At 40.1% G+C, this 22,396-nt stretch overlaps 1 protein-coding gene across 4 annotated transcripts in view; it reads left to right on the top strand.

Moving 5' to 3' along the window:
• Positions 1-13,496: 13,496 nt before the first annotated feature.
• Positions 13,497-22,396, top strand: part of MTDH (metadherin) — a 61,118-nt gene continuing 52,218 nt past the window's right edge. For all 4 annotated transcript variants that reach the window (XM_012643616.1, XM_012643618.1, XM_012643617.1 and 1 more), the window contains exon 1: positions 13,497-14,238. In XM_012643616.1, the coding sequence (XP_012499070.1) occupies positions 13,858-14,238 (381 nt within the window). In that variant the 5' untranslated portion in view covers positions 13,497-13,857. The remainder of the gene's footprint in view (positions 14,239-22,396) is intronic.

The raw sequence follows: 22,396 nt of genomic DNA, 5'->3' as shown, positions 1-22,396 counted from the left end.
CCAACTAGCTGGGACTACAGTCATGCGCTACCACACCCAGCTAATTTTTTTTTCTATCTTTAGTTGTCCAGCTAATTTCTTTCTATTTTTAGTAGAGACAGGGTCTCGCTCTTGCTGAGGCTGGTCTCGAACTCCTGACCTTGAGCGATCCTCCCGCCTCAGCCTCCCAGAGTGCTAGGATTACAGGCATGAGCCACCATGCCCAGCCCCTTGCCTTTTTCTATACCCATTAGTATAAAAGTGTTAACCCAATTCATAATTCATAATAATATACCCATTTAAAGATCACAGTACTAAAAATGCAATCAGTATGCAATGTAATTAGTTCAAAAAAAGCAAGAATCCTTAGAAGAAAATATAATTAATATATTAGAACACAGTGACTTGGACTCTCATAACAACGTATGTTGCTTCCAACCCAGACATTCAAAGCCTAAAAAGAGTCAGAGAAGGAGCAGCCTTGGAGAATATGTTTCACTGCATAAAACTTGTGTGTCACTCTGTTCTGGTGCACAGCCACCAGGCACTCTCCTTTGTGCAATGCAACACCGAGACCTTGCCCTCCTTAGCTCACACCCTCAAAACAGCCGCTGGTCAGACGATATGGTTGCTGACATACTTGTCACACTATTGCAGCCTGAAATATAGATGCCATTAATTCAAATCTCTCTTACTCCCAATGTAGCAACCAGAGAATCAGATAAAAAGGTCAGTTATAGGTGATTATGATAAAAAGACTAGAGATGCAACATCCTACTCCCTTACCCTCCCTGGAAATACATACGTGTCTGAGGCTTTCAGAGATGGTGTCTTCACCTTTATTGCTTAACCTAAAGGAAGGCCTTCGTGGTAGAAAATTCATGCCACTGGAGCCAGAAGGAAGCTATGGCATCCCATATTTGCTAGAGGTAACTACGGGCTATAGTAGACTACTAAATGAAATATAATATGGCTGGGTGAGATTTGGAGGACTCCTCAAAGAAGCCCAAGCATATGGCTACTTAGTCCTGCTCTGTCATCAAACATCCCAAGGCACAGTGGCTCTAGTGTTACAGAAGATGGCCACCCCCAGACACTCTCTCACTACCTGCTGGGGTTCTGATGCTCCCAAATGGACCAAAGGGGAGAAGTACCATGTAACTTCTTTTCCCCGCTAAGCTGGACTACTAACCTTTCCGATCATCCCTTTCTCCAGTCCAGCTGGACCCAGGATGGGTCTCTGCCACTCCACACTTCCTGGCCCTTCACGTGTTCACAGGCTGCACTCTTCTTCCCAGTCAGGTCTGACAGTGCTGAACAGAGCACTGGCCAGGAGACAGGAGGATGCTGCTGCCCTCCAGGGCAGCTCTGGTTGAGGTAGACAATGACAATGCCCGATGACAGAGTCTTCCCTGTGCACAAAGTCAAAGTACTTTCTAAAGCTCAACAGAGAAGCTCTATCTAGGAAGTATTGAAACCCACTGCACTGTACTCTTAACTGAAAACTTGGCTACTCAAAGCATCCAGCTTTCTGCGTAATGCTAATTCTACCATAAAATTTCAAAACAAAGGACAAACCAAAAATTTCCATACATATAGGTTGTTGTTATACTTCATCTTTTAGATTTGGTTTTTGACAAACCATTATATGAGAAATTTGGTTTTGACTCAGCATTATATGAGAAATTAATCAGACTGTTAAAATGAGATATACAATTCTATCTTGTTTAAATTCTTGTTGGCCTTTGTTAAAGCAACTGAATCGTTATCCTTACTGAAACATCTTACAATTTCAATTTCAATTGTATTACATTTAGTTTTTGTTTTTGTTAGAATTCATGTTATATTACATTTAGAATTCATGTTACTAATTGCTACTTCATTTTCACAATTGTTAGAGTATTTAAAGGCAAGGAGCAACAAAACATTCAAAGAATTATACAAATTTCTGTACAAAGAGGGATAGTAATTTTGCTAAAAGTACTGGGCATTAACATCATGCAATGGTTCAAAATGGTCATTTTATCAATTATAAAAATCCAAATCCAGTGAACAAGTCCGACATTCAAGTTTATGTAAAATGCTGCCTACTCATAAAGAACATTAACTTAGTCTGTTAGGGGAGTGTGCCTGAACACTGAATTTGGTTCTTGGACTTTTGGAGCAGTTAGGGCAAAAGCCAGAAGAAAGCACTCCAGTCATTCATGATAAATAAGAAATTTCCTGGTGCTAAATCCTATTAGTGGCTGTAATCCAATTACTCTCAATCTATATTGAACAACTTTTTAAAGTTGACCAAGAATAGTTTGTTCAGAAGAGATAATGGCCATGTTCAAAAAGTTTCTGATATAAACTGTGATTGTTGTAATTATGAGCTCTTTCGGAAAGTAGATTGCTATTAGATGCAAATTTCCATTCGTAAATAACTCAGCTAGGGAACTGAGAAAGAAAGTTTTGAGTCATTTCTCTTAGAATTATTAATACAAGGAAGCAGTCAGGAAACGAGAAATAATCTTGAAATAAAGAGCACTAGTGTCTATAAGTTTTATTTCATTGTGATGCCCGATATGACCATAATTTCTATTTCTACTGTGGCTACCACAAATAAAAGAAGTAGTATTATTACAAAGGGAAAAGAAATGTGTATTTCTAGTCCTTATAATTCTCTTTGGATTACCAAAGTAGGGTGAGAGTAGTAAGAAAATAGGATCCTTGAATGTTGCTGAAAGGGAAGAATATCATATGTCTTCAGAGAACCCCCAGGGAACATGTGGGAGAAGCTATATGGATTTTCGGTTTCTCAAACTATGAATAAGTCCTAAGAGTAATCTCATTTTAAAGTGAGGTTAGTAGTAGTGAACTCACTTTTCTTAGCTTCTCCATTTTCACTAATGGGACAGTGAGCACCATGTCACTTGCTCACAGAGCACTAGTTATCCATGGTTCTTCCCTCCCCTTTATCCCACTTCTTATTGTCACTGCTCATTGTCACTCATTGTCACCCTTCTTTATTCCCACCACCACTGAGTTTAGGCACTTGGTACCTCACATCTTAAGCCACTGCAACAGCCTTCTTCCCACCCAAATTTCCAATCCCCACATTCATTAACTCATTTGTTCAATATTTATACTATAAGGTACTACAGTAAATGCTAGAAGTACCACAGTGTACAAGTCAGACACCCTTTCCTACCCCCATGGAGCTTATGTTCTAGGAAGGGATGTTAGCTAGCCAATTGTATGACATACTTGTCCTCAAATCTATAGAATAATCCCAGACCTTATCCTCTGTTATGAACTGAATTGTATTCCCTCTCCTCACAAATTCATATGTTGGAGATCTAACCCCCAATATGACTGTATTTGGAGATAGAGTCTTTAAGGAGGAAATTAAGATTAAATGAAATTATATGAGTGTGGCCCTAATGCAACAGGACTGGTGTCCTTATAAGAAGAAGAAGAGACCTCTCTCTGTCCAAGGACACACAGAGCAAAAGCCATGTGAGGACACAGCAAGAAGGTAGCCATCTACAAGACAAGCAGAGAGGTCAGGAGAAACTAATCCTGGTGGCATTTGATCTTCGACTTCCATCCTCCAGAACTGTGAGAAAATAAATGTCTGTTGCTTAGGCCACCTAGTCTGTGGTATTGTTATAGCAGCCCAAGCTGACTAATACATCCTGTTACTGTTGTTCCCACCAGATTTAGGCACTCTTCTCTAATACCATCTCTCAGCTCCAGTTAAGTAAAATTTAAAAGACATACCACTTCCTTTCTATTCCAACCCTTTGCTCAAATTGCTCTTCATCATCACTAGACCTGACTCTTTGAATACAGAACTCCATGATTTCTTAGGGCATAACTGCAAGCAAAGCCTGTTAATACCTCTCTTAGATCTTCCTGCCTGTGATTGAAGTCTGAGTATTTGGAAGAGGAGGCTATAACTAAAGCACTAATAGGGGGTTTTCTTACTTTAGTTGTAAAGTAGGGAACGAAACAACTTCTTAGGAATAAGAATCATAAATATAAAGTAACTACCTGCTTGGTAGATTTGCACCTGTCAAGCACTTTCACATACTTAGATGTCATTTGTTACTTACAGAAAAGTAGGAAGTTGACAGTTACCTTGGCCAAAACTAGGTACAATTATGAATTTTATTTTAAAGTAATTAGGTATTCCATATTTTAGTTTTTTGTCTTTATTTTTCCAAGAAAATAATGCCCTAACTTATTTATCTGAAAAACACATCACCTATCAAAAATGTATTTTTTTTGGTAATGGTGACAGGTTTGCACTGAAGCTCTCATATATATTCACAAAATGGCTTATCAGGATTAAGAGTCATAGCAGAGACAAAATAAGTTTCTCCAAATAGGAACCACACTTGCAACTAACTTGCACCATATTTTAAGGAAAAGAGGAGGAAAAAAAAAATTTACTAGGTTCCAGTAATTCATCAAATGTAGGATTTATTATAATAGATGTATGTAGCAAGGCCATATTGGAGTGATAAACTTGGTAACTGCCAAAGCTTATTTTTTAGATTACACTCTCAATTCTTGTGTCAGCTTTTTCGTATCTGAGGTTACTAATTTGCATAAACACTTTGATCTTTCCCAGCAGGGACAGCTGTTTCTTTCCTTTCTGCTCAGCCACCAGAATAGCAACTCATTTTCTTACATACTTTAGGTCTCAAATGAGGTTTGAGGTATTATTTTTTTCTCTCTCCAGGAGAGGCTATTTATCACCTTCTAAAGAAGTTTTTCCTTTTAGTAATAAAGGTTTCATGGCTTTAGAAAAACACTTTAAAGTAACTAGAAGCCCCTGGGGGTATATTAATAAATGAAATGGATTGACATATCCTAACATTTAGTGGTGGTATTATTTGGCAAACTGCGCCTCAATGAAACACAACGCTTAAACAAATATTACAACTCTTAGAAAGTGTTTCCAGGGAGGCATTTTCTATTTATATTATACTAATAAATATTACTCAAAAAATGATAATCCTGTTGGAACAAATTTTTCTATGGTCAACAATAAGCTTCTTCTCGAATTTTAAAAGACAAATGAAAACTTATTTTATTCTGATTAATTATTTACATAAAATAGTCAAACAATTCAGAAGACAATAGAGAAAAAAGTAAAAATCACTGAAAATTGCTAATCCCCAGATGTGGCCCTTGTAAACTCTTGTAAAGATTTTGGGAATGTCTTGCCAGATGTCCTTCTATCCACATATACATCTACACATATTCTAAAATGTTAATGAACTAATGCTAAGCATGTTATTTTTGTAACCTGATTTTATTCACTTAGCAATGTGGCTTTTCATGTCACTGAGTAATTTATATTCATAAATATATATCATATTCTTTAGTGGCTGCATAATACTTCTTGTATATGTCACAGTGTATCCAAACAATCACTTCTTTAGGTTTCTTCCAACTTTTTTTAGATTATAAACTATAATATAATGACCATATGTTTTGTATCTTGTCCAATTATTTCTTTTAGATAGCTTCCTAGCAATGGACTTCGGTGGATAAAAAGATATTTACCTTTTGGGATCTTGCTTTTTCTTCTTCAAAGTTATATTGTCAATTTGCCTTCAGAAAGCTGTGCACCAATCTACTCTCACCAACATTGTTTGAGAATGCCTGTCCCTACCCCCCAACCTTGCAAATACTGAGTATTGTCCATCTTTTCCAACTTTGGCAAAAATAACAGGTATTTCCATTGCTGTGTAACAAGTTACCACAAACTTAGCAACTGAAAACACATTATCTCACAGTTTCTGTGACTCAGGCATCCAGCACACTTATAACTGAGTCCTCCACTTGAAGGTCTCTCATAAGGCTATGATCAAGGTGTTAGCCAGGGCTGGAGTCTCATCAAAAGGCTTAACTAAAGAAGGATTCACTTCCAAGATTGCGTATATGGTTGCTGGCAGGATTCAGTTTCTTTTGGGTTGTTGGCTGGAGGGCCTCAGTTTCCAGCTGGCTGTTGGACAGAGGCTGCCCTCAGTTCCTTGACACGTGTCCCTCCAACATGGCAACTTGCCTCATTGAAGCCATCAGGGAGTAAAGTCTGCTAGCCAGATAGAAGTCAGAATCTTCTGTAATCTGATAATAGAAGTGATATTCCCTCAACATTGAGGCATTCTGTGGGTTAGAAGCAAGTTACCTAAGAGAATGGGATTACACAAGGCCGTGAATACCAAAAGACAGGGATCACTGGGGACCATTTTAGAAAATGCCTACCACAGTCTGCCCTTCGGTCTCCAATGATTTACATCACCTCCACATGCAAAACACATTTACCCTCTGCTGATGTCCTCAAGAGTCTCATCCCATTACAGCATCTGCTCAAAGATCAGAATCTCACCATACAAATCAAGTCCAGGTATGGATGAGGCACCTTTAGGTCTAGCTTTTTAAGTATGTACATATCCTGAAGCATAACTCCTCTCAATCTGCAGACCTGTGAAACTAGAGAGACAAGTTTCCCTCCCTTAGACAGTCCACATACAATGGTGCTACAGGCAAGGAAAAACAGCACAGATATTCCCATTCAAAAGTAGAGGATGGAGAGAAATGGGAGGTGGCAGTGGTCCACAGCAATTCTGGAATGTGACTCAGCAAATGTCAGAAGTTCCTTAATTAGGTTTCAATATCTGGGAATACTTTTCTGTGGATCTTGGCGTCACTTTCTGTGCTCTTGGTTCTACCTCCTGAGTCTGCCTTCCTTTTTCATGAAAGGTGTACAAGTTTAAAGCTAAGTGGTTTTCTTATGCTGCTTCCTGCTAGTAGAATTTTTGAAGTCCAACACCATCGTTTCATTTTCTACTATCTCAGTCCAATCTGGCAGTGTTTTGGATAATAGAATTTTCTCAAAAACTTTGTAGGCCTTCTGTGAATTCCATTGAGGTTCACTCCATTGGATAAAAATCATATCCAAAACTTTTCTCTAGGTAAGATCTTCTCTACTTTGGGCTCCTGTTGATTTTGCTGAGGAACAATGTCCTTAAATTGTTTGAAATGTTCCTTGAAGCACACTCCTAACTTCTTTCAAGGGCCCTTTGTGTACCTGAATACTCTGATTCTTTGATTTTTGTGAGGGTTTTTTGGTTTTGTTTTGTTTTAAGAGACAGGTTCTCTGCTCTGTCACCCAGGCTGGAGTGCAGTGGCACCATCATAGCTCAATGCAGCCTTGAACTCCTGGGCTCAAGGGATCCCCCCACCCCGCCTCAGCCTCCAGAGTTGCTAGGATTACAGGTGTGAGCACTGCACCCAGCTAAACAAAAAGTTATACAGTCACGCCCTAAGCTTTTTCTTTATGCCACTTTTCCTGACAGTGCTCAGAAGCCATTTCTGTTCTAGCATCTTCTCCCATCTAAAGAGACTGAGAATTTTCAAAAACAAGTCCCAGATCTTTTTGTTTCATAGTTCTTCTCTCAATTTACTTCTCTCCCCTCACATTTACTATAAACATCAAGAAGAAACCCAGTAGCAGCTTCAACAGTATGCTCCGGAATATCCATTACTATTTTATATATATATATATATATATATATATATATATATCTCCAAATCTATTACTTACATGTTCTGCTTTCCACATAATTGCAAGGGACATATGACTAACTTTCCTGCTATTACGTAACAAAGATACCCCTTCCTCCAGTTTTCAAAAACATGTTCCTCCATTTCCTTCTGAGCTTAGAAGTGTCTTTAAAGTTCAAATTTCTACTAACAGTATGTTCAAGGTAATTTGGACTTCATCATACTCCTCCAAGTTCTTCCAGCCTCTGATCACTCCTTGGACTCAAAGCCACGTTCACATTTTTAGGTATTATAGCAGCACCACTACCATGTACCAAAACACCAAAATACCAAAATCAGTTCTCTGTCACTACATAACAATATTACCACAAACTTAGCAGCTTAAAACAATTCACATTTACTGTCTCCTAGTTTCTGCAGGTCAGAAATATGGGCACAGCTGAGCTGGCTCCTCTGCTCTAGAGTCTCTCTGAAAGTGTCAGTCAGGACTGGGGTGTCATTTGATGCTCAATCATGAAGGGATCTGTTTCTAAACTCATGAGGTTGCTGGCAGGATTCAGTTCTTTCTGGGATGTCAGGCTGAGGGTCTTGCTTTCTTGCCAGCTGCTGGTAGGAGGCCACCTTCAGTTTCTTGCCACATGGGCCTCTCCTCATCAATGCTCACTTCACCAAAGCCAATAAGGGAAAGAGAAGACAGTCTACTAGCAAGATGGAAGCTACAATCTTACGTAACATAATCACAGAAGCAACATCCCATCACCTTTTGCCATATTCTACTGGTTAGAGCAAGCCACAGGGCCCTGTCATACTCAAGGGTGTAAATACTAGGTGGGGCTAGCTGGGGGCCATCTCAAAGTCTTTCCTCCACAGAACACTAACTGATGCCTTCAATTAGAGAAATATCTTTGTGCCATGTGTAAATAGCCATTTTTATTCACATTAACATCAATATAAACTATCCTTATAAATATGTTCTGAGCACCTATCATGTGTATATAATACAATGGTGAGCAAAAACAGACACAGTTCCTGTTCTCATGGAAATTATAGTCAGAAGGAGAGAGAAAATAATTACATGAATAAATGTGAAATTACTATTTTGACAAATGCTATGAAAGTTCATGGAGCTATGAAAATAAGTAACTTGAGGAAGTGATCTGATATAGTGGTTGGGCACAGCTTCTGGGAGAAAATGATATTTCATTTGAGATATAAAAATCTGACCAAGGGCTGGGCACAGTGGCTTATGCCTATAATCCCAGTACTTTGGGAGACTGATGGGGGACGATCACTTGAGTTCAGGAGTTTGAGATCAGCCTGGGCAACACAGTGAGACCCTATCTCTACCAAAAAAAAAAAAAATCAGCCAGATGTGGTAGCCCCACCTGCAGTCCCAGCTACTCAGGAAGCTGAGGCAGGAGGATACAGTGAGGCCAGCAGTCCAAGGTTGCAGTGAGCTATGACTGGGACACTACACTCCAGCCTGGACGACAGAACAAGACCCCATCTCTCTGAGCAAAAAAGAAAAAGAAAAAAAAGAGCAGGAACTAACTAGCAAAAGCAAGGAAATGCATTTCATGTGCAGGGAAGAGTACATGCAAGGGGCTGTGACTATAGAGAACATCAAATGATTGAGGAATGAAAAGCTGGAGCCAGGAAACCAAGAGGTACCTCCAACTCTGATCTCTACTTTGGGGTCTATGCCCATATATCCACGTACCTATTTGGTATCTTAATTTGGATATTTTGTACTTCTCAAAATCAATGTGTACAAAACCAATCATGGCTTATAAAACTTAGTTCTTTCCCAATATTCCCTGTTTCAGCAATGGCACTACCATCTGTCCAGTTGAAAATGAGAAGCCTAGAAGTCAATCTTGACAATTCTCTTTTCTTCAATCCCTCACCAAACGTTATGGACTTTATTACTAGTTACCCAATAGTGCTCACATAATCCAGACATACTATGTTCTTTCATGTCCCCAGGACTTCCCTTTTCCTGGTGGCCATCCTTGGAAATCCCCCTCCATCTTCATCCCCTTCTCTTCTTAGCAGCATCCTAACTTAACCTTCAAGACTTAACCCAAACACATTGCATTCAGTGTTCTGCCACACCTATGCTGAAATAATCTCCTCTCCTCAGTGTTATCGAACACTTTGTAAATATCTCATCGTCCCTGTTACAGGTTGGTTGCCTGGGAAGCAGACTTTGAGACAGATCAGCATGTAGGACATCTAATAGGAAGTGCTCTTGGAACCAATGTCAGTGGAAGGAGGAGCAGGCAGGACTGGACAGAAGAGAAAATTGAATTGAGATGCAGTACCAACAGTCCTCAGCCAAGCCCATGGAGTGCTCTGGCTGGGATGGTCCTTGGGATTTTTCCAAGTTGGGACAAGAAGGCCTGGACTTTAAATCACACCCCCACCACCCCAAAAGGCTGATCGGTCATTGGATGTGGGCTATCCCTGGAAAGAGGCATGACCTTGGCTGAGAGTTTTCCTCAGTAATTTCCTCAAAAGTATGACACCTAACCCTTGGAAGCACCCTTTTTCTTGTCTATAAAAGTAGCATTTCTTCAGGTCCCTTAAAACTTTCAAATTGACAGTATTTAATTCACATATTGTGGGCTACCTTTCAAGCAATTACAGTGCCAGGATTCTAACCTCAGGAAGTAATCATGAATATTCAGAAAGATTTAGTTATAAGCATGTTCATGACAGAATTGTATTTAATGGCAAAAAAAAAAAAAGTATGGGCCAGGCGCGGTAGCTCACATCTGTAATCCCAGCACTCTGGGAGGCCGAGGCGGGCGGATTGTTTGAGCTCAGGAGTTCGAAACCAGCCTGAGCAAGAGCGAGACCCCGTCTCTACTAAAAATAGAAAGAAATTAATCGGACAACTAAAAATATAGAAAAAAAAATTAGCTGGGCATGGTGGCGCATGCCTGTAGTCCCAGCTACTCGGGAGGCTGAGGCAGAAGGATTGCTTGAGCCTAGGAGTTTGAGGTTGCTGTGAGCTAGGCTGATGCCACGGCACTCTAGCCCGGGCAACAGAGTGAGACTCTGTCTCAAAAAAAAAAAAAGTATGTTAAACTACAGCAGAGGCAGACAATAGAATATCTTGCCATTAGAAATGATACTGTAAGTGAATATTTATTGTGCAAACCTGTAAAAAAATACTTTTGCTAATTAATGTCAAGGATGTAGTATCAAAAAACCTTGTTCTAGGCTGGGCACAGTGGCTCACGCCTGTAATCCTAGCACTCTGGGAGGCCAAGGCAGGCAGATCGTTTGAGCTCAGGAGTTGGAGACTAGCCTGAGCAAGAGCGAGACCCCGTCTCTACTAAAAAAATACAAAGAAATTAGCTGGACAACTAAAAATATATAGAAAAAATTAGCTGGGCATGGTGGCGCATGCCTGTAGCCCCAGCTACTGGGGAGGCCGAGGCAGGAGGATTGCTTGAGCCCAGGAGTTTGAGGTTGCTGTGAGCTAGGCTGACGCCACGGCACTCTAGCCTGGGCAACAGAGTGACATTCTGTTCTTTGAAATCATAGACTGGCAAAAACTTTGTTTGAAATCTCATCAGTGAGAATGGAACATCTCGCTCTTGTTAGGATCTGAGCCATATGAGTCATTTTTTAAAAACTTTTCTGAACTGCTTTATTGGAGTATAGTTGACACTAATTAAACTACAAAACTTAAAGTATACAATTTGATAAGTTTTTGAAATATATATATATATCTGTAAAACCATCATCCCCAAAAAATGAACATATCCATCACTCCCAAGTTTCCTGGTGCCCCTTAGAAATCCCTCACTCCCTCCCACATCTCCTTGCTCCCATCCCACATCCCCAAGTAACCACTAATTTGCTTTCTGTCACTATAGATTAGTTTGAATTTTCTAGTTTTACATAAATGGAATCATACAATATGTACTCTTTATTGTCTGGCCTCTTTCAGTCAGCATAATTATATTGAGATTTGTCCATGTTCTTGCATGTATTTATAGTTCATTCCTTTTTATTTCTGAGTGGCATTGTGTGTGTCACTCCTAGAAAAAAACAGTCCTTATTTCCAGCCCAGGTGCAGAACTTCAGGTAAGGGGTTTCAAACACAACATCTTAACTTTGTCATTTACAAGGAATTAGGATTCTCAGTCTACTTAGGCCAGACTTGATATTAATTCCTTTACATACAGCCCTGCTTTGCTTTGAATTTTTCAAAACATTGCTTTATTTAAATTTTACCTAAACCCCATCCTGCTGCAAATGAATAAACCTAACTTTGTGGGACTACAGGTATGTCCTTCATGGGTTTACCAGATGGGCTTTACCAGCTGGAATGAATGGTGATGCCCACATTAAGTGCAAAACAGTAAACAGTATATAACTCCATTTTTGTTTTTAAAATGTAAACAAATGCAAAGATGACAAGAAAGTTATATATGAAAAATTAGTTTATCTGTATTACCAAATACAGTAAACATTTTTGTTTCTCTATTTTTAAGACTAAAGGTCACAGAAAAAAAGAAGGTGACTGATTTTACTGAATCAATACTTGCTAGTCTGCCAAAGGGACTGGAAATCCCACTACTACCACTGTAATAGTTTAATGCGTTAAGTCCACAGGTGTTAATCTACAACAGTTAGTGAAACTTCTAAGGAAAATCATGACCCTTCATGTCTCTGGAACCAAAATGTATGTGTAGGATTACAAATCTTATTTCACAAATATAAGTGTAATTTGGAAACTTTCAGAGCTAAAGCAGATCCCAATGACATCTTCTAAGTTTTGGACCTTCTAATTTAGTTTTTAATTATAAGTTTGTATAAAGTTTAGCAAGAGTAATTTATTTCTATTATTTACAAAACTCCCTTCCACCAATTAATCATAACATGCGTTACAACACTGTTGCAAAGTAGTTCGAAATACTCCTTAACACATTTTTGGCATTCGGTGCTTACTAATATTACCCCTGTGATATTCTTTGAGAAAGAATTTAGTTCACTTAAGACACTTGCTTACATGCTAATTATCATTTAATGATAAAACAGTTTTCTTATGGCAAAATGGAATTTTAAAACCCTCTTGCAGGCTCCATTTTCTTGTAATTAAAATCTGAAAAGGCAATTCCTTTCCTTCCAACTGCATTGCCACGGATGGTCAACACAGCACATAAAATAGGATTTTGTAAAACTTTTTTTGCGGTGTTGTATAAAAGTTTAAAATAAAACTCAACGAGAAAGCTACCTCTACACGTAAATACAATCTAATGTGCTTCCTCTTATTTCTTACTAAAGCTACAAATTAGTAGAAGTATACAGCCACCCACGAGCTTTCCAACTTTTGAACACTGGGAACTAACAACAGTGAAAAGCAAGAGTGAATGAGCGAAACGATGCGAACGCGCCCTAGCCAGGCTGGCAAATGGTAGGCAAGCAATACATTAGTTGGCCCTGAAGAGAAATATCCAATTTGTGAATTAAACCTAGGCCCTGCAAGAAGAGTGCCCGGCTTCAGTTCTGACTCCGCTGAGTTCACTCTGGAAGCATCCAGTGGGCCGGGGTCCCCAGGAGAAAAAGCCGCTTCCACCTCAACACCAACCCCAAAAAGAAAACGAAAACCCTACACCTGCTAGGACGACTTTGACCTAGACCTGGTGACCCGGTTCCTTGCACTTCACCCTCCTCTTCCCGCCCCCTGACTCATTCAGAGCGCCACGTCTCTTATATTCGCGCCACCAGCCACCCCGCGGAGGCTTCCCCCACATAACCCCTCCCAGTTCCCTGTCCAGAGTCACCCGTCCCCAGGCTCCGCGTCTCAACTAGGCCCAAAGGGCTACCGCCAACCGCAACAGCCGCGCCTTTGCCCCAACTGCTCCCGCCCCGCCCGACCGCGCCCGCGCCCACGTGACGCCCACGCCCCGCCCACCTGCACCCACGTGACCCGCGGTCGCCCCCGCGCGCGGCGTGGATCGCGGCCCGAGCCGCCATTGTTCCTCCCGGGGAGGACAGCGGGGCCTGGCGCTGGCGCGGAGACGCCGCTTAGCGGCCGCCGCTGGAGACACTCCCTCCCGCCTGCCCCCCTCCTCCCGGCGGCGGCGGAGTGAGGCTGACTAGGGGAAACCTGGGAGCCCCCTCTCGCCTCCCCGCGGCGACAGCGGCCGATCCCCGGCTCCGGCACGAGGGGCGGCCGTGATGCGCTCGGCCTGAGGCTGCCCGGCCCGGCCCCTCCTCGCTTCCCTTGACTAGTCCACAGCGTCTCCGCGCCCCAGCGTCATCCTGTGAGTCCCTCTGACGGGAGGGAAGATGGCTGCGCGGAGTTGGCAGGACGAGCTGGCCCAGCAGGCCGAGGAGGGCTCGGCCCGGCTTCGGGAAATGCTCTCGGTTGGCCTAGGCTTTCTGCGCACCGAGCTGGGCCTCGACCTGGGGCTGGAGCCGAAGCGGTACCCGGGCTGGGTGATCCTAGTGGGCACGGGCGCGCTCGGGCTGCTGCTGCTGGTACTGCTGGGCTACGGCTGGGCCGCGGCTTGCGCCGGCGCCCGCAAGAAGCGGAGGAGCACGCCCCGCAAGCGGGAGGAGGCGACAGCCGCGCCGGCCACGGCCCCTGACGACCTGGCCCTGCTGAAGAACCTCAGAAGCGAGGAGCAGAAGAAGAAGAACCGGAAGAAACTGACGGAGAAACCCAGAGTGAGTAGGGGAGGAGAAGAAGCTGTAAAATAGGGGCGAGGGGCTGGTGCCATGGGCCGGCGTGGATACAGACCCTCGAGCTAGGGGAGACCAAGCCTCAGCTGGGAAGGGAAAAGAGAGGCGTTAGTTGAGTCGTAGATATCCAAAGTGGAAGAGGTGATAGGTGGGCATGTTACTTGGGGAATGGGGAAACTCAGGAAGTATAGGACGAGTAAAGAAGACCAGTTTCGAGGAAGGAAGTTGAAACATCTGGGGATCCGCTTAAATAAAAGTGCCCGGGGTTCAAACCACTTTCGGAAAACTTGACTGCTGGAATAACATACCCATCTTCCTTAAGGCCTGCAAGGTAGGTTGCATGTGGAGAGTAGTGGGACCGTAAGTCTGGGAAGTTATGGAAAGACTGCCCTTGGAAGACAGATGTCTATCTCAAATCACATTGAGACGTACGTAGCCAGTGGAGGAAATACGGTGACCTAAAAACTCTGGGGTTTACAGAGGATTAAAGGTGTCCAGGTCTAGACGCGCTTCCATTTTAGTTGGGACTGTTAGAGGGAAATGGTTGCTTATTCTTTTTCTGGTGAATGTGGCCAACGGAGACCGGAACAGGAGCAAGGCAAGAAGTGGGTTACCTAATATACTTTGGGGTATATGGCCCTATGAGAAAGAGATAAGGCGAGTTCAGCGAAGAGGTCTCTTGAACACTCCTGGTATAGGAGGCTTTTGAAGTAGAGTGAAAGGGGATGACAGGGCAGAATGGTGAAAGCTGAGAGGGGAATTCAGGCAGCGATTTACTGGGCCACGTGTGGAAATGCAGAGGGCATCACCTAAGTTTAAACATGCCTTCCTGTTTTACTTCTGCATTCTTTATTGCCATTCCCGTGATATCTATCATAGGTTTTTATATTTTTTAAATACTTTACAATTGAGCAAATTAAGAATATGGAAGGTGTGCAGAATTAGAAACGGCTTCTAACCCTTTTTTGTTTGGTTGGTTGGTTGGTTTTTTTTTGGAGACAGAGTCTTCCTCTGTTGCCCAGGCTAGAATGCCTTGGCGTTAGCCTAGCTCACAGCAACCTCAAATTCCTGGGCTTACGCGATCCTTCTACCTCAGCCTCCTGAGTAGCTGAGACTACAAGCATGCACCACCATGCCTGGCTAATTTTTTCTATATATATTTTTTTAGTTGTCCAGCTAATTTCTTTCTATTTTTACTAGAGATGGGGTCTCGCTCTTGCTCAGGCTGGTCTCAAACTCCTGACCTTGAGCGATCCTCCCGCCTCAGCCTCCCAGAGTGCTAGGATTACAGGCGTGAGCCACCACGCGGGGTCCTCACCCAATTTTATATCCACAGAATTAAGTGATTTACCTTTTCAGTACAATTCAGTAAACCAGTACCAAGGCCTTACTGTATGAAGGAAGTGTGCTCTGGTGTTTGATGGGCAGTGCAAGGTATACACATACGAGAGTTAATCATGGGGACAGATTCACAAATAATTACAATTTTCCATAGACTAATAGGTGCTATAGAGGGATGAACAGAATGTTTGGAGATTGGAAGACTAATTCCATTGGAGGGCTTTAGGAAAGTTATTGGAGGAAATGGGGTTTGAGTTCAAACTAAGAAGAGAATTGTTGGTAACAGTACAAGAAGACTGTATTAGAGATGTGATAGGTCACAGTGTGTTATTAGGCCTAGATAAACATTCACATTTTCTCTGCTCATTAAGAAGATGCAAGATACATAAAAAACCTAGAAAAGGGCACTTTATTAATGTGAATACTCCCTTAAGTTAGGAGAAGAGAAAATAGAACTGATTTGGAACATACATAATTTAAAAATTTATAGAGAGCATCAAGGATTATCAGAAAGTAATGTTATGGTAGGAATAGAGAACCTGTTTCCAAAGTAAGGGAAGAAGTTAATCTTGAAAAAAACACATTAAGCATAAGCCTGTGTGGATGAAGCAGGTTGTAAAAATTTCAAAGCCCTATTTGAGATGTCTAGAATTTCAGATGGACTTGAGTTGAGAGACAGGTGCTCCAGGAGCCCATCTGAAGTGCATAACACTCAGATGAGTCATCTGAAGAAGGAACACTGACTGTGGTGAATGCTTATACAGTACTGTAGAAAATGCTCATTAGACTTAGGACTTACCCCCTCCTTTTCATCTGAGTTAAGGAAATAGAAAATGAATAAGTAAAGCTAGTGTTACCTTTGAGGAGTGGAGAACAAGAAGACTGGGTGGCTGAGTATTAACTGAGTGAGAAAGTATCTTTGCATACAGAATGTTGAAAATGTATTGGAGAAGTTTAGTTTAATCAACATTTACAAAATCGTGGCTTTCTAACTTCTTTGACTGCAACCCACAGTAAGAAATATATTTTACATTACAATACACATGCACAAAACTGTTGTTTTTCTTTAATATTATTTGTGACCTGCTAAATTGGTTTCACATTTGATTGTAAGGCATGTCCTACAGTTAGAAAAACTGCTTTACAGGGCTAAGTAGTATTTTGTAATTTTACTGCCTTCAATTTGTAAGCCATATCTCACAAATTGTAGGCAGTAAACAGGAATATAATATTAGTATGTCTCACTGTGAAGGGGATTCAAAAGTAAAAGCTCAGTTTCTCTATGGGAAGCTTTTTGTTCCAGTCACGGAAAAAGGCATACTCAAAAAATTAACAATACAACCTCAGTGTGGGCCCAGGTGGGTTTGAAAGGCCTTGTCACAGAAGCTGGCTTTGAAAGTGATAGGAGGAAGATAGTGGGAGGGCCCCGAAAAACAGTCAGGACCAGGATTAGAGGAAGACTTAACTCTGTCAGCCTGGCAGGAATGAGGAACTCTGAACTTGAGTAAGGCATTTAACCTTGCTCTGTTTAGCTTAGCTTATTTATAAGTTGGAGATCTTAATTAAGTTAAAATACTGCAGGATTCTTCAAGTGTTATCCTTGGCTATTTGCAATAGAGTACCTTTGAATGCTTGTTAAAATTTATAGATTCCTGCGGTCCACCATATATCTTATAAATTCAAGATCTCTGAAACTGGGTCTAGGAAATCTGCATTTTTTAACAATCTCTGTTGGTGAATTCTTGCCTATTAGCTTGAAAATCATTCACTAGAATAGAGCTATAAGATCTCTTAGTGGAGCCACGTATAATCTTATAATCCATCTTTTATTACTGCATCATTTTGATAGACATTTTGGGGTATACTTATTCTGATTCAAGTGGATTTAGTGATGTAAACTGCTACAATTTCTTTGAAAGGACATTACATGTTCTTCTAAGACATTTTGCTTAAATACAATTTTTACTTTCATCTTTTTATTTCACTATTTTTAGCTTTCTGTTATATCATTTCAAATTTTGCTCCCATTTTCAAAATTTGTTTCTAATAGTTTTGTTTTTATTTTTAGAGTAGGTGGTGGTTAGCTTTTGAAAATCTGTATTTACTTCAACCTATTCATAAACATTTTTGGAAATTCTTTTATCAATTTGGTTTTTATCCCCTAATAAAATCTTGCCATAGGTCTTTTAGAGTATCAATTGCAGTTTACTCCCTTATTAAAAGTGAAGGGGAGGGTGCATTTTTCATTGGATTTAGTTTTTAGTATTTTTGGAAATCACTGTTATATGTATTTTTCATGACACCTAGTTTGATGTGGGTATTACATAGGCACTCAGTAAATATTTTTTTGCTTGCTTTTTAATCTGAATAATGATTTAGATGAATGCGAGATCTCAAATAACTAGTCTATAACAGTTGTTGCTTCGAATTTCAACTGGAAGCACATAATCAGGATTGACTTCAAAGAAAATTCATTTTAGTGAACAAGCTATTTGTATATTAGTGTACAAAGTTTCATAAAGATTTTCTGTAGTGTAATTGTCAATATTTCTTAGCTTAGATAACAAAAGTAATGTTTCCTCTTGTTTGCTACTATATAACTTTTTGCAGTGCTTGGCACTCAAAAAGTAATTACTTAAAGCATAATATAGTAAGATGTCCCAACAAAGTATTTATGCAGCTTACTCCTATTCTTCATGCCCGGAAAGTAGCCATATGAGCCACCTTCTTATTTTTACAGTAGAAGATGGCTGTTTGCCTCATCTGGGTTTCATTTTGTGAGGTCCATTCTTCTGCAGCCAATAAATTACAGTCATGTGCTACATAATGATGTTTCCATCAACAATGGACCTCATATATAACGGTGGCCCCATAAGATAATACTTTTACTGTACCTTTTCTGTGATACACAAATACCACTGTGTTACAGTTGCCTACAGTATTCAGCACAGTAATATGTTATACAGGTTTGTAGCCTAAGAGGGAAGGCTATACCACATAACCTAGGTGTGTAGTAAGCTCCACCATCTAGGTTTGTGTAAGTATACTCGGTGACGTTTGTACCACAACGAAATCGCCTAGAGAAGCATTTCTCAGAGTGTATCTCCATCATTAAGTGATGCATTCTAATGGTATGCAGTGTCTTTTTTAGTCATTACTTCTGTTCCAGTTTCAGTACCACTGCTCTACTTTAGGACTTTTATTACCTTTTGCTTCAACTATTCTAACAACATCCTAACTGGTTTTCCTGCTTCCAATGTCTTTGTTGCTAATCTTTTCCACCCACTCATGCCAGTTGAACCTTTTGAAGCCCAGTCCTGATCATGTGACTTTCATGTTCACATCTTTTCAGTAGTTTCCCTACCACCTGTTGAATAAAATCCAAAGTCCATAATATGACACTCAGGCTTCTTCATGATCTAACCCTACCTTAAACTTGTTTCTCACCGTTATTGCTAAGACAAGAAAAAATTCTGCTTAGCAAGATTTCTATCTCTTTGCTCCTGTTATTTTCATCATTAAAAGGCCCTTCTATATTTGTACTAGTTTCTGTCTGTCCTTCAAGGCCCAGCTGCAGTGCTGCTTCAACTGTAAAGCCTTCTCTAGCTCCCCAGCTAGTTATGTGTTCTTTGTAACACCTACCATAATGTTCTGTATTTAGTAGAAACTATGCAGTTGCTGTATTTTTAGATCAAAATGGTCTCATATCACCATTTTATGTGATTCTGTCTAATAGTCATTCAGCAAGTAACTGACCATCTCATCCATATTAGCATAGAGCATATCGCTAGTTGTTTACACACATAGAAGGAACTTTATAAACAGTGATGGAAGGCTGGGCATGGTGGCTCACGCCTGTAATCCCAGCACTTTGGGAGGCCTAGGTGGGAGTATCACCTAAGGCCAAGCCTGGACAATGTAGTGAGACCCTGTCTCTTTAAAAGAAAAAAAATGTACTGGAACAGATCAATATAGTCAGTTCTTTTTTTTTTTTTTTTTTTTTTTTTTTGTTGCCCGGGCTAGAGTGCCGTGGCGTCATCCTAGCTCACAGCAACCTCAAACTCCTGACCTTGAGCGATCCTCCCGCCTCAGCCTCCCAGAGTGCTAGGATTACAGGCGTGAGCCACCACGCGGGGTCCTCACCCAATTTTATATCCACAGAATTAAGTGATTTACCTTTTCAGTACAATTCAGTAAACCAGTACCAAGGCCTTACTGTATGAAGGAAGTGTGCTCTGGTGTTTGATGGGCAGTGCAAGGTATACACATACGAGAGTTAATCATGGGGACAGATTCACAAATAATTACAATTTTCCATAGACTAATAGGTGCTATAGAGGGATGAACAGAATGTTTGGAGATTGGAAGACTAATTCCATTGGAGGGCTTTAGGAAAGTTATTGGAGGAAATGGGGTTTGAGTTCAAACTAAGAAGAGAATTGTTGGTAACAGTACAAGAAGACTGTATTAGAGATGTGATAGGTCACAGTGTGTTATTAGGCCTAGATAAACATTCACATTTTCTCTGCTCATTAAGAAGATGCAAGATACATAAAAAACCTAGAAAAGGGCACTTTATTAATGTGAATACTCCCTTAAGTTAGGAGAAGAGAAAATAGAACTGATTTGGAACATACATAATTTAAAAATTTATAGAGAGCATCAAGGATTATCAGAAAGTAATGTTATGGTAGGAATAGAGAACCTGTTTCCAAAGTAAGGGAAGAAGTTAATCTTGAAAAAAACACATTAAGCATAAGCCTGTGTGGATGAAGCAGGTTGTAAAAATTTCAAAGCCCTATTTGAGATGTCTAGAATTTCAGATGGACTTGAGTTGAGAGACAGGTGCTCCAGGAGCCCATCTGAAGTGCATAACACTCAGATGAGTCATCTGAAGAAGGAACACTGACTGTGGTGAATGCTTATACAGTACTGTAGAAAATGCTCATTAGACTTAGGACTTACCCCCTCCTTTTCATCTGAGTTAAGGAAATAGAAAATGAATAAGTAAAGCTAGTGTTACCTTTGAGGAGTGGAGAACAAGAAGACTGGGTGGCTGAGTATTAACTGAGTGAGAAAGTATCTTTGCATACAGAATGTTGAAAATGTATTGGAGAAGTTTAGTTTAATCAACATTTACAAAATCGTGGCTTTCTAACTTCTTTGACTGCAACCCACAGTAAGAAATATATTTTACATTACAATACACATGCACAAAACTGTTGTTTTTCTTTAATATTATTTGTGACCTGCTAAATTGGTTTCACATTTGATTGTAAGGCATGTCCTACAGTTAGAAAAACTGCTTTACAGGGCTAAGTAGTATTTTGTAATTTTACTGCCTTCAATTTGTAAGCCATATCTCACAAATTGTAGGCAGTAAACAGGAATATAATATTAGTATGTCTCACTGTGAAGGGGATTCAAAAGTAAAAGCTCAGTTTCTCTATGGGAAGCTTTTTGTTCCAGTCACGGAAAAAGGCATACTCAAAAAATTAACAATACAACCTCAGTGTGGGCCCAGGTGGGTTTGAAAGGCCTTGTCACAGAAGCTGGCTTTGAAAGTGATAGGAGGAAGATAGTGGGAGGGCCCCGAAAAACAGTCAGGACCAGGATTAGAGGAAGACTTAACTCTGTCAGCCTGGCAGGAATGAGGAACTCTGAACTTGAGTAAGGCATTTAACCTTGCTCTGTTTAGCTTAGCTTATTTATAAGTTGGAGATCTTAATTAAGTTAAAATACTGCAGGATTCTTCAAGTGTTATCCTTGGCTATTTGCAATAGAGTACCTTTGAATGCTTGTTAAAATTTATAGATTCCTGCGGTCCACCATATATCTTATAAATTCAAGATCTCTGAAACTGGGTCTAGGAAATCTGCATTTTTTAACAATCTCTGTTGGTGAATTCTTGCCTATTAGCTTGAAAATCATTCACTAGAATAGAGCTATAAGATCTCTTAGTGGAGCCACGTATAATCTTATAATCCATCTTTTATTACTGCATCATTTTGATAGACATTTTGGGGTATACTTATTCTGATTCAAGTGGATTTAGTGATGTAAACTGCTACAATTTCTTTGAAAGGACATTACATGTTCTTCTAAGACATTTTGCTTAAATACAATTTTTACTTTCATCTTTTTATTTCACTATTTTTAGCTTTCTGTTATATCATTTCAAATTTTGCTCCCATTTTCAAAATTTGTTTCTAATAGTTTTGTTTTTATTTTTAGAGTAGGTGGTGGTTAGCTTTTGAAAATCTGTATTTACTTCAACCTATTCATAAACATTTTTGGAAATTCTTTTATCAATTTGGTTTTTATCCCCTAATAAAATCTTGCCATAGGTCTTTTAGAGTATCAATTGCAGTTTACTCCCTTATTAAAAGTGAAGGGGAGGGTGCATTTTTCATTGGATTTAGTTTTTAGTATTTTTGGAAATCACTGTTATATGTATTTTTCATGACACCTAGTTTGATGTGGGTATTACATAGGCACTCAGTAAATATTTTTTTGCTTGCTTTTTAATCTGAATAATGATTTAGATGAATGCGAGATCTCAAATAACTAGTCTATAACAGTTGTTGCTTCGAATTTCAACTGGAAGCACATAATCAGGATTGACTTCAAAGAAAATTCATTTTAGTGAACAAGCTATTTGTATATTAGTGTACAAAGTTTCATAAAGATTTTCTGTAGTGTAATTGTCAATATTTCTTAGCTTAGATAACAAAAGTAATGTTTCCTCTTGTTTGCTACTATATAACTTTTTGCAGTGCTTGGCACTCAAAAAGTAATTACT

The sequence above is a fragment of the Propithecus coquereli genome, unplaced genomic scaffold, assembly GCF_000956105.1.
Source record: "Propithecus coquereli isolate 6110/MARCELLA unplaced genomic scaffold, Pcoq_1.0 Scaffold2, whole genome shotgun sequence".
NCBI lineage: Eukaryota > Metazoa > Chordata > Mammalia > Primates > Indriidae > Propithecus > Propithecus coquereli.
The sequence above is the reverse complement of the archived record's forward strand: the minus strand, read 5'-3'. Positions and strand labels throughout refer to the sequence as shown.